Here is a 12,583-nt window from a genome sequence, read left to right on the forward strand (position 1 = left end):
AGGCCAGGGGGTCATAAGTTCTGGGGAACCCAGATGAGCAGCCTGAGCCAAGGTGGGGACAGGGACGAAAATGGCTGCGTCCAGGAGAGGTTGTCTCCCACTGGTCTGGCCACTACAGTTCATATGTGCACCGAAGTGTTTATTTCTACCTGGGTAAGTTCAGCTTCTGATCATACAAATGGCAGGGGCTTGCCATTGGTTTCCATGGAAACATTAGGCAGAGCATCTGCTGCCTGATCAAACAAGGCTAGGCTGGTAGGACACTTTCCGCAATTATTTTACTGTTTCTATGCAGGAAATGGTCCCACTGGCATTTTTTCCACTGCCTTCTTGTGTGGCGGAGGCGAAGGGCAGTTCAGAGGCGCTGGGGCTGGGACTGGCGCTCAGGGAAGGAGAGGGCTGGCAAAAGGCAAGCATTTGGAGAAGCCCCTTGGTTTCCCATTCAAAGCCCCAAGCAGTGTCTCTCAGTGAGGTCACAGGAGCCTGGGCTCTGGTCCCAGCCTGCCCCAGCAGCAGGGCCACCTGCTGGCTCCCCCAGAGCAGCCAACCTGTCGTCCAGGAGTCCCTGGGGTACGATGGGGCAGGTAGGCCGAGGAGCAAGCTCTCAGGTGCAGGAGGGGGTGAGACTTGAATAGAGGCCCCAACTTCACTCCGAGGCAGGGGAGGGTGGCGCTGAGGGGCTCGACTCTGGAGTCAGAAAGGCACCGGTGCACGTGTCGGTGTGAGAAGTGGTTTTATTCCAGGTGTGTGTTTCCTAAAGGCGAGGTCCTCCAGGACAGCGAGTGGCACATGCTTTGGTCAAGAAGAGGAAAAGCAAAAACAGAACAGGGCTGAGTCCCACAGATGGGGGCTGACAAGTGCCGAGCCTGGTCTGACAGGGAAGGAGGGGCCTTTCTGAGGCACTCTGAGCTGCAGTCCTCTTACATTCAAGAGAAGCCCTCACGCCCTGGCCCCAAAGGTCCACGCTGCCCGCCAGGGTGAGCACGCACCGTGGAGATGGTGGTGGACGAAACATCACAGCAGAGGATGGGAGGAGCGTGGCCCCCATGCTGTGAGACCACGGGGTACCCGCGGGGGCACAGGAACACTGCCGAGCGGATGCCAGTGAGAGCCAGGAGGTGAGAGGAAACCACTGAGAACCCTCAGGGTGGGTGCTATGGCCCAGGGACCTTTGGCTCCTGGCCCCAAGGGCTGCATGGAGGGAGCAGGCGACAGCAGCTCAGGTGCACCAGGGAGAGAAATGGGCATGGCAGCTCCAATCCAGAGCAGAGGTTCAGACCCTTTAGGGGCCAAGGGCTTCTGTAAGAAGCTGGGGAAGTCCGTAGACACTCTCCTCAGGAAAAGGCATCTATGCACACACATGCATGATTTTGGGGGCAATTTCAGGAGATTCCTAGGCCTTCTGGAATCCATGAACTCCCAAGGCTGGTCTCAGGCTGGTTTGCTTTGGGAGGGGGACCTCTAGGGGTCCTGGCACCACCAGTCTTTTGCCCAAGATCACACTGCCTGAGCCATGGGGTGGGAGGAGCACGGAGAATAGCAGAAGTGGTTCTGAGACCAGGCCATGGGGTGGGGGAAAGGCCATGGGCTGTGAGAAGTACGTGGGACCTCTCTACACAACCAGGAGTCACCAGCCAGCCTTCCGCCCACTGCAGTGACTGACCTTCTGGGGCCTCCCTCCTGAAGTGTGTGTGTGTGTGGGGGGGGGGGGGGCGGGGGGGGGAGCATGAGGCTGAGCCTGGTGACTTACTCCCTAATGACTTAGGGAACGCCGATGCTCCAGACGGAGGTCCCGTTCTTATGGGCCACCCCCATTCCATCATGCTGTTTACAAAGACAAAGGCTTTGGAGAAGGCAGGCGTCACTGCGAACGAGGATGGGGCAGCTCAGTGGTGCATGGCATGGTGGCTGCCTGTCCTTACGGGGTCTTCCTGGTGGGCCCGGACAAGGGGCACGGGGTGCCAGCAGGTCAGTAAGGCCCAAAGGGAGACGCCTTGTCCTGACACATGGCCAAACAGAAGCGGGATCTGTTTAATTAACAGTGTCCCAAGGCTGCCCCTGAAGATTGCCCTGCAGCCTCTTTCTAAAAAGTGGGGACCAGAGCATAGGATGGAGGCAGGCACAGTGCCCGGGGGCTGGTGCAGTATGGGAGGTTGGGTCCCCGGGAGGAGACCCACTCTTTGGGTGCTGTGCTGCTTTCCTGTCCATGTCCTTCTGCAAATCACCCATCCTCTGCTCCCGACCCCATCACTCCCACACCCAGCCCAGCACTGAGCTACTCACGTCCTTCTGGTTCTCCACCCACACTGCAGGCTGCCCCTCTCCTCCCAGCCTCAGTTTCCCCATCCATGCCACCTACATTCTCTTCCCATGATCTCTCAAGCAGGCCCTGTGACACAGTGGGGACCCTAGGTGGGCTTCTGTCCTTGATCTACCCAGACAACAGGAGGGCACCCAAACCACTGTCCAGGCCCCCAGGAAGGAGAAGGGAGGGGACAAAGATGTGAGGGCACCTGCCCAGTCTCTACCCAGCAGCGGTCCAGCATCCTGACCTTCTCTCCCGGGGTGAGGGCTGGTCGGCAGCCTGGGCATTGAGGCACGCCCCCCAGGCCCGCCCTGTGCAAGCTTTGGAGAATGGTGTCTCATGGCAGGGGTGTTTGCTGATGGTTCCGGCAGAAATGTGAGAAGATGGAAACGGCCCGCTTTACACTCCCCCACCCTAACCCCCTTCCAGTCCCAAAGTCTCATGCAGAAGGTACAGGAGGCCCCGGGCTGCCATCATGTGTGCGGCTGCGGCAACAGCTGCCATTGCTGGGCCGGGGCGTCAGCCTGGCACTTGCTGGTCACCAGCTGGGTGGGCTGGGCCTCCAGGCAGAGGCCGCTGACCGAATGCTGGATGAAAGAGGCTTTTCTCCTCCATCTCTGGGGGGAGAAGCAGGGAAGGCGGAGAAGGAGAAAACAGTGATTAAAAGTAAGAATAATGTTCACGCCTTCACTGCACATGTATGTAAATGCCCTGCATATACCCAGGACACCCCTTACCCCCGTTTAAACAGTCCGTGTGTCCCTTTCATTGAGCTGAGCCTCCTCCCAATGCACGCTTGTTCTGTAGTTTGGCCCAAAGTCAGTGTCTGGATCAGAGGCGCAGGGGCTGAATCTAACCCAGGGATATATTTTGTTTGGCCTGCACAGCGTTAATTTAAAATTTGGCTTAGTTGCCACAAAAGAATCTGCGTTTCCAGCCTCCTTTCATGACTGCCTGGGGCTGAGGGAGCTGCTCGGCTGTAACTGGACGGTGACCTCAGTTCACCTGAGCCTTGCCCAGGCTTCCCCACTGCTTCCTGGGGACACTGGGACACGTGAGCTTGAGTTCCTGGACCAGGTGACTCCTTCAGATGGGATTTCTTCTTCCTGCAGCTCTAAGCTTCTCCCTGGCCTATGACTGTGAAGCCGGTACCCACACCCATTAGTAGGAACTGGCCGCCATCTCTGCAGAGAGGAAGAGTGAGGCCAGCGGATGGAGTGGGCCCTGAGTCCCCATAAGAGTCATGATGGGCCTCCCGGGTCAGTGCCTTCACCTCCTGGTGCCTCCTCTTCCCGAGGCTTGACAGGGGAAGGAGGGTTGTTCCCGTAGAACATTTTGGAAGTGCCTGGATGGAGGATGAAGTGTGGCTGGCAGGACAAGTTGGAAGTCACGCTGCATCTGTGTCCCCAGTCAGCCAGCAGTTAAGAAATACTTACTGAGCGTCTACTATGAGCTGGGCTAAGACTGTGGGCTCAGCATCACTTACCCGGGTTTTATTTATTTATTTATTTATTTACCTATTTATTTATTTATTTATTATTTTTTTTACCCAGGTTTGAGCTCCACCCCATCCCAGCTGTGTGAGTTAACACTGATGTCTCTGATTTAGGAAGCCTTGGTCTTGTCCCCTATAAAATGGGTAGTGCTAGAGCCTTCGTCGGGGGTTGCTGGGAGGATTAGGTGGGATGGTCCATGTAAAACTCCTAGTATAGCTCTCAGTAAAGGCGAACCTTTATTTTGGCTGTGGGGGTTGTCAGAGGCCAGGTACGGTGTTGACAGAGTCCCTGCCCTCATTCAGCTCCCAGTTGGTAGGGCAGACATTTAACAAATACTTGCCTGAAGAACTTCCTCATAAGTAAAATCATACACGTGACTTAGATAATGACTTAGGCCTGCACAGGTCCTCATTCCGGAGGGTTTATTTGAGTCTATATGTCTCAGCCTGGGGCTCCCCTGCAAGGGGCTGCCACCCGCATTGCCTGTCCTCCTGGACATGCTGGCCATCCTGAGCGCAGGGACAAGGAGGCTTACCTGTTTGCCTTCTCTCGGGTTGCATGTCTGTAGTCCGACCGGGGATCCAGGGGAGGTGGAGGTGGAGGTGGAGGTGGCGGTCAGGCACTTCCCCTGCTGCTGGATGAGGTGGTCACTGAACAGCCATGCCTGCAAGACAGGGACCAGGAAGGCTGAGTCAAAAGTACAGCGATGGGGAGAAACCAAGATGGCAGCATAGGTAAGCACCTAAACTGCTGCCTCGCACAACAATTTCAAAACTACAACTAAAAGAACGGACACCATCCAGAACCACAGGAAGGCTGGCTGAGTGGAAATTCTACAACTAGAAGGAAAGAGAAAAGCTCACAGAGAATTGGAGGTACGGCAAAGGGGCTTTGTGCATGCAGAAAGGAAGGGCGGCTGAGAGCCTGGCTGACTTTCTCTGGCAGGAGGGGGAAGGAAGCCCCCAACTGCACTGAACCCCAGTTCCGACTGCACTGAACCCCAGTTCCGGGCGAAACCCCGTGGACCCAGGCTCATACAGAGGGAGTCTGGACTGTCAGGTAGAGAGAAAGGCACCCGGACACTTGGAGACCCGGGGGAGACCCGGGGGAGCCCCAGCGGGAAGGGGTCGGGAGGTGCATGCACCAGTGTGCACAAAGACTGCGGAGGTTGCCACAGGCTTTCCCTAGCAGAAGGGAGTCAGAAGCTCCTGACTGCACTGAACCCCAGTTCTGACTGCATTGAACCCCAGTTCCAGGCGAGCCCCTGGGGACCCACGCTCTTATGGGGGGGAGTCTGGACTCTCGGGCGGAGGCTCGGGAGCCGGGGAAGACAGAGGTCTGGAGGCACGCGCGCCAGTGCGCACAGGACTGCAGAGGTTGCCACAGGCTTTCCCTAGTGGAAGGGAGTCAGAGGCTCCTGACTGCACTGAGCCCCAGTTCTGACTGCACAGAACCCCAATTCCAGGTGAGTCCCTGGGGACCCACGCTCTTGCAGGGGAAATCTGGACTCTCGGGTGGAGACTCGGGAGTCGGGGAAGGCAGAGGTCTGGAGGTGCGCATGCGCAAGGGCAAGGCTGACAGGAAGCCAAAACTGTCTGCTCCGCCCTGAGACTCCACCCCGTCCAAGCTGAGCACAGAGGCTTTTGCAATTTGGCAAATCTAATCCTATAAGGCTGTCTCCAGCACTGAACTTCTCCCAGCATAGACACAGCTGATCCTCACAGCCAACTGGCCTGGAGGTCAATTCCTCCCAGTGATACCAACAACAATCAAGACTTAACTACAACAAGGCTGTACACACAGTCCACAAAGGGGTGCACCAAGAGTATCCACCTCAGGTTAACTGGGGAGGTCGACCCACTGGGCCATATAGGAAACCTAGCACACAAAGCTACCCTACCAACTCAGGGAAGCAGTGAAAAATGGGGAGACGAAGAAACAGATCACAGACGAAAGAAATGGAGGAAAACGAACGGCTGGATATAGAATTCAAAACCACGGTTATAAGGCTTTTCAAGAATATCCTAGAAAAGGCCGATCAATATAACGAGACCCTCGAAGATATGAAAAAGGACCAACTAGAAATTAAACATACACTGACTGAAATAAAAAATGTTATACAGAGACCCAACAACAGACTAGAGGAACACAAGAATCAAGTCAAAGAATTGAAATACAAAGAAGCAAAAAACACTCAACTGAAAAAGCAAAAAGCAAAAAAAAAAATCCATAAAGTTGAAGATAGTGTAAGAAGCCTCTGGGACAACTTCAAGCATACAAACATCAGAATTATGGGGGTGCCAGAAGAAGAGAGAGAGCAAGATACTGAAAACCTATTTGAAGAAATAATGACTGAAAACTTCCCCTACCTGGTGAAAGAAATATACTTACAAGTCTAGGAAGCGCACAGAACCCCAAACAAAAGGAATCCAAAGAGGACCACACCAAGACACATCATAATTAAAATGCCAAGAGCAAAAGACAAAGAGAGAATATTAAAAGCAGCAAGAGAAAAACAGTTAATTACCTACAAGGGAGCACCCATACAATTGTCAGCTGATTTCTCAACAGAAACTATGCAGGCCAGACGGGAGTGGCAAGAAATTTTCAAAGTGATGAATAGCAAGAACCTACAACCAAGATTACTCTACCCAGCAAAGCTATCATTCAGAATTGAAGGGCAGATAAAGAGCTTCACAGATAAGAAAAAGCTAAAGGAGTTCATCACCACCAAACCAGTATTATATGAAATGCTGAAAGGTATTCTTAAAGAAGAGGAAGAAGAAAAAAGTAAAGATAAAAATTATGAACAACAAATACATATCTATCAACAAGTGAACCTAAAAATCAAGTGAATTAAAAACCTGAGGAACAAAATAAACTGGTGAATATAATAGAATCAGGGGCATAGAAAGGGAGTGGACTGACAATTCTCAGGGGGAAAGGGGTGTTGGGGGTACGGGAAGAGACTGGACAAAAATCATACACCTATGGATGAGGACAGTGGGGGAGATGTAAGGGCAGAGGGTGGGGTGGGAACCAGGTGGAGGGGAGCTATGGGGGGAAAAAGGAGAAACAATTGTAATAATCTGAATAAAGATTTATTAAAATAAATAAATAAATAAATAAATAAATAAATAAATAAAAAAAATTAAAAAACACACACACACAAAAAAAACCCCAAAAACAAAACAAAACAAAAAAACAAACAACCCCCCCCCCCCACACACACACACAAAACAAAAGTACAGTGATGGAGCCCTAGCTGGTTTGGCTCAGTGGATAGAGTATTGGCCTGTGGACTGAAGGGTCCTGGGTTCGATTCTGGTCAAGTGCACATGCCAGGGTTGCGGGCTTGATCCTCAGTGGTGGGCATGCAGGAGGCAGCCAATCCATGATTCTCTCCCATCATTGATGTTTCTACCTCTCCCTTCCTCTCTGAAATCAATAAAAAAAATTATTTAAAAAAATTACAGCAATGGATGCGTAGGTTGGTTATGTGATAAAGCAAATATACTGTATATTGTGGTAGAGTTTTCTAATAGGCGTGGGTGTGTGGATATTCACTGTACAATTCTCTCAACTTTTCTACATGTTTGAAATTTTTTCATAATAAAATATTAGGGAAGTTTGGCTGGAGCTGGCCAGAGGGCCATGGCGGAGACGATGGCACGGGACCGGGGCAGCCAGGAAACTTGTCCATGATGGGGGCTCCGTGACCTGCTCTGGTTTTGACCTGGGTGCATTGGCATTCATATTCTGCACGTGTGTCCTGGATGCCCTGCTGCCCGCCATAAAAGCTGACCACAGCTGTGTCCCAGGAGAGAACTGGGCGCTGTTTGGGCAGCATTTCTCCCTCTGTAAGTGTACAGTGGGCGGTGCGCAGAGGGCAACTGTGTCACAAGCTGGAAAGGAGAGGGGAACGTGGCAGAAGCAGACAGACCCAAGGAGCAGAGTGGGAGGACGGCTGGCAGGGTCCCTGGGACAGTGGGTTTGTGGAGGGTGCAGACAGAGAGAGGATGAACATGAGCGGAGGAAAGCCCCTCACCCCACTCTGAGTCCTCAGCAACTTACCTGGGGTGCTGGTGGGTTCTTGGCAGACCCCCTGCAGGTCCCCACTCCGAGCAGGAAGTTACCAGCAGTGTCCTGGCCCTGGGATTCCAGGCAGTTAACTCCTTGCTTAATGATGCTGGGTAGCACTTCCTTCACTGGGACCCTGAGAAAGGCAGGGCCAGGCTTGTTTCCGGCCCTCCTCAGGGCTTACCCACGCTGGTTCAGAGGGCAGCCCCTCAGCTCCTGGGGCACCCAGGTGTCAGGGGGAAGGAGCATGGGGGGGTGGTGCTGGTGATTGGGGGGGAGTGGGGGTAGGGGGACAAACCTAGCCGGCAAGGAGGGGAGAAGGGGGAGAAGGGAGCAGGGATTCCTCAAGGAAGACAGGCCTGGGCCCCAATGGGTTCTGGGTAGCGCCAGGAGCCCAGGGACTGCCTGGAGGCTAGGTCTGGGAGGAGCCCGGGGGAGAGAGCTTAGGCCAGAAACCCAGGACTCCCCAGTCCAGAGAGAGGAGAGCCTGGGGAGAGGCGGGGGCCTGAATGAGGGCTCAGTAAGCAATCTCAAAACAACAGGGATGGGGACGCTTTAAAGAGGGCAATGTAAAATAAATATGAAAATGTGTTCAATTTCACTAAGTAGCCTTAAAGAAGTACAGATTAGACAGCACTGTTTACCACACAAGTATGTATATATTGTGTATTTATATACATATAAAATATAGTACATATGTAACAATATATACTTATGTGTATACATGTAAATATATATACTTAATATCAATGCCCAGTGTTGGCACTAGCTGTGGGATTGGATCATCTCCTACCCTACCGGCGAAACATAAATTAGCCTAACTGTTCTGGAAGGCAATGTGTTATCACTATTATGTATCAAAGGCCTTACCAATGTGCACACCTTTGCCCTGGCCAGTTGTTCAGTGGTTAGAGCATCGGCCCGCAGACTAAAGGGTCTCGGGTTCGATTATGGTCAAGGGCGCGTACCTTGATTGCAGGCTCGATCCCCGGTGCCAGTTGGGGCACGTGCAGGAGGCAACCAATCAATGTGTCTCTCTCATATCGATGTTTCTCTTTCTGTCTCTCCCCCTCCCTTCCAATCTCTCTGAAAAAAAAATCAGTGGGAAAGCAATGTTCTGGTGAGGATTAACAACAAAAACATGCACACTTTTTTAAAAAATATATTTTATTGATATTTCACAGAGAGGAAGGGAGAGGGACAGAGAGTCAGAAACATCGACGAGAGAGAAACATCGATCAGCCGCCTCCTGCACACCCCCCACTGGGGATGTGCCTGCAACCAAGGTACATGCCCTTGACCGGACCCGAACCCGGGACCCTTCAATCTGCAGGCCGACGCTCCATCCACTGAGCCAAACCGGCTTCGGCAACATGCACACCTTTGACCTCATCTTCCCTACTTCAGGGAACTGAATATCCTACGGCAATAATCATAGATGTGTGCAGAGATTTCGTTTAAAAGATATTCATCAGTGCTCGCTTCAGCGGCACATATACTAAAATTGGGACCATCTTCATCAGAGTGGCTGATTACATGAAAACATTGAAAACCCACAGATATCCAACAATAGGGGATGGACAAAGAAAACAGATGCATCTGCAAGATGGAAAATGCTTTAGCTATTAAAAATGACTGTGAAGGAATATCTGCTAATGTGGGCAAGTGTTCAGAGCATACTGTTAAGTAAAACAGGCATTTCAAAATACTATATCATCAAAACACTTTATATGCACAGCAAAAATATGCATGAACATGAACATACACACACACACACACACACACGCACACACACACACTGACATAAGACACAGCGTCTTACCCTGTGGGCAGTAAACCTAAGAAGGTGCCGGCCAGGCAGACGCAGGTTTGTATACGTGGGTTTAGGAGGTTATACATGATCTTGGATTGTGGACGCACGGGGAGTGATGGGGAACCAGGGGGGCTTAGAGTCTGGCCATGTGCCTAACCTTATCTGCCTCCAGTCACCTTGGTCGGGAAGAGAATTTGGGCAGGGACGGGGGGGGGGGACACCAGAGTACTCTGGCATTCTTCAGTGCAGACATCCTCCTATAGGGTCTTCGCCAAACCAGGTCTCCCTTCCTCAGCATTTCTCTCCCACACCCCTGGCAGTCATGTGGGCAGCTATTAGAATCCCCTTTGGGCCGAAACCGGTTTGGCTCAGTGGATAGAGCGTCGGCCTGCGGACTGAAGGGTCTCGGGTTCGATTCCGGTCAAGGGCATGTACCTTGGTTGCGGGCACATCCCCAGTGGGAGGTGTGCAGGAGGCAGCTGATCGATGTTTCTCTCTCATCGATGTTTCTAGCTCTCTATCCCTCTCCCTTCCTCTCTGTAAAAAAATCAATAAAATATATTAAAAAAAAAAAAAAAAAAAGAATCCCCTTTGGAAGGAAGTTGGTATCATTTGGGCCAGCTGATCTCCTTTCTAAGCCCTGGCCTCTCCCCCTGAGAACTGAGGCATGAGCAGTGGACTGGGGAGAACTCATCGGGGTATGAATGAGGTGTGTGGTCTCTACCTTAACAGCAATAAATCATTTTTTACTTTCACGCAGTGACAGAACAAACAGAGGCTGACTTATGCTCCCCATTTAACATAGCTGGTTTCATCCACTGCCTTGCCTTGGGATCGATCCATCCAGGCTTCTGACAGTTACAAAATACTTCTTCCTCTCGGTCCTCGGGGGATGACGTGGGACACTCTGTGTGGGGACTGGGGTGAGGACTGGAAGGACACCTTCAATCCCCCCCCTCCCAACTCCTCCCCAGCTCCCACCGAGGCCTGGAGTCCATGGCTCCATCCACATGCGGTGTGAACGCAAACAGAATGTAAAGAAATGGCCTTTCCCCTCAGGAATGACACGTCTGAATGAAACCATCCCCTCAAGAGTGGTCACTTGAGGAAGTTATTACACTTTTACAAATTAATGTTCCTCCCTTCACAGCTATCATCCAGGCAGCCTGGCGTTATCCAAGTTGCCAGCTCTATTCTGAGGATGCTGCCATTGCCCAGATGATTCCGGAATTCCTTAGAAACTGCGTCCAGTCAGTCCCGTTTACTTTTGTGACGTGTTTCAGTCTTGTCACACTGTATTTGGGACCCAGGATGATATTATCTGGGTTAATCTAGCTTATTCACTCGTCTTGCCTCTAATGTAACTATGGCTGTTTTTCAAAAATCAAATCTTCCCTTCAAAGATATGCAAGCTCTGAGGGGTGGCGTGTTCTGGAAAGCCGCCCGGCATCTTCGGGAGAAAGCCTTACCCTGGGTACCCCGCTCTCCAAGCTGACAGCTATGGGAGGAAGAATGCTAATTTCAAAGTTATTACTGAGGCTTATTGACTATGCAAGTCATTCAGTCAAAAATATTTATTGAGAGCCCATTTTGTGACAGGCACTATTCGAGGGGCCGGAGATAAAGCAGTGGATGAAACAGAGAAACACCTCTACCTTCCTGGAGCTTACAGTCAAGTGTGTACTAGGTAATGGTGACGGCGACAGAGGAAAACGAAGCACGAGTGCTGGGGATGGGGTGGTTGCAAATTCAGAGTGTTCAAGGGGAGGTGTCCCTGAGAAGGGGTCATTTGAGTAAGACCCGAAGGAGGTGAGGAAATGTGGATGTAGCCAAGACACTCCAAAGGATTTTGAAATAAGAAAGTATGGCTGTAGCCTGGCCAGCATGGCTCAGTGGTTGAGTGTCAGCCTATGAACCAGGAGGTTACAGTTCGATGCTTGGTCAGGGCACATGCCCGGGTTGTGGGCTCGATCCCCAGTGGGGGGCGTGCAGGAGGCAGCTGATCAATTGATTCTCTGTCATCATTGATGTTTCTATCTCTCACTCCCTCTTCTCTCCTCTCTGAAATCAATAAAGATATATTTAAAAATAAATAAAAAATATTTTTAAAAAGTGGCTCTAGTGCACACGCCATTTGCAGGTTGCTTCCGAATTTGCTAGAGCAAACGTTTCCCGTGATTTTCCAGTCTTTACAATTACAATGTTAAGGGATGCATAATATTTGTTTAAAATTGATGAATCATGATTCACGGAACCCAGCCCCCATTGTTAGTTGCTTCTTGATTTCTCCCCCGCAGCAGAGAAGCCTACAGTGAATGTGTACTTGTCAATAGTTTTTTTTGCTTCAGTTGCTTCATTTCCTTAGAATAAACGCCCAGAAGGGGGAGAACAGAGTGAACGGGCATGATGATTTCTGTGGCCTTTGCTACATAATGCAGTGTTGTTTGCCTAAAGAGACAATGTCTGTTTCTAGCTCTAAGACCCGGTCTGTTAACTCCTGGTAACATCCTTCCAGCTCCCCCTAAGCCTTCACATGGAGATAAACACGGTCAGCTAGAAAAGCCAGCCGGACAGCCTGGGATGGGGAGACTCGGGGTCGGGGGTCCCCCAAGCTGTCGGCCCCCACCCAGGCCAGATGCACAGGCTGCAGGCGGCACTCACGTGAGCTCTGGGTAGATGTTCTCCAAGTACCAGCGGAAGGACTTGCAGTTCATCTTCTTCCTCTGCTCGATCCTCGAGGCCACACTGAAGGAGGAGGCCAGGTTCAGGCTTGGGCCAGTGAGCACGGGAGGAAGCCGCCGGGAGGACTGGCCGGGGTCCCTCCCTCGCGGGCCAGGGCCAGGAGGCTGGGTCTCAGCCGGCCCTCCAGCCTCAGCCACCTGCCTCAGG

General features: G+C 51.7%; 1 protein-coding gene across 1 annotated transcript in view; it reads right to left on the reverse strand.

The window, feature by feature from the left end:
* Positions 1-716: 716 nt before the first annotated feature.
* The window catches only part of GALNT16 (polypeptide N-acetylgalactosaminyltransferase 16), an 88,821-nt gene continuing 76,954 nt past the window's right edge, over positions 717-12,583 (reverse strand). Inside the window, exons 12-15 of the mRNA XM_080658295.1 lie at positions 12,356-12,439; positions 7,876-8,017; positions 4,337-4,465; positions 717-2,922 (exon numbers count right to left, since the gene is read on the reverse strand). Of these exons, the coding sequence (XP_080514421.1) occupies positions 2,779-2,922; positions 4,337-4,465; positions 7,876-8,017; positions 12,356-12,439 (499 nt within the window). The 3' untranslated portion in view covers positions 717-2,778. The remainder of the gene's footprint in view (positions 2,923-4,336; positions 4,466-7,875; positions 8,018-12,355; positions 12,440-12,583) is intronic.

Source organism: Plecotus auritus (genome assembly GCF_963455305.1).
Source record: "Plecotus auritus genome assembly, chromosome: 1".
Taxonomy (NCBI): domain Eukaryota; kingdom Metazoa; phylum Chordata; class Mammalia; order Chiroptera; family Vespertilionidae; genus Plecotus; species Plecotus auritus.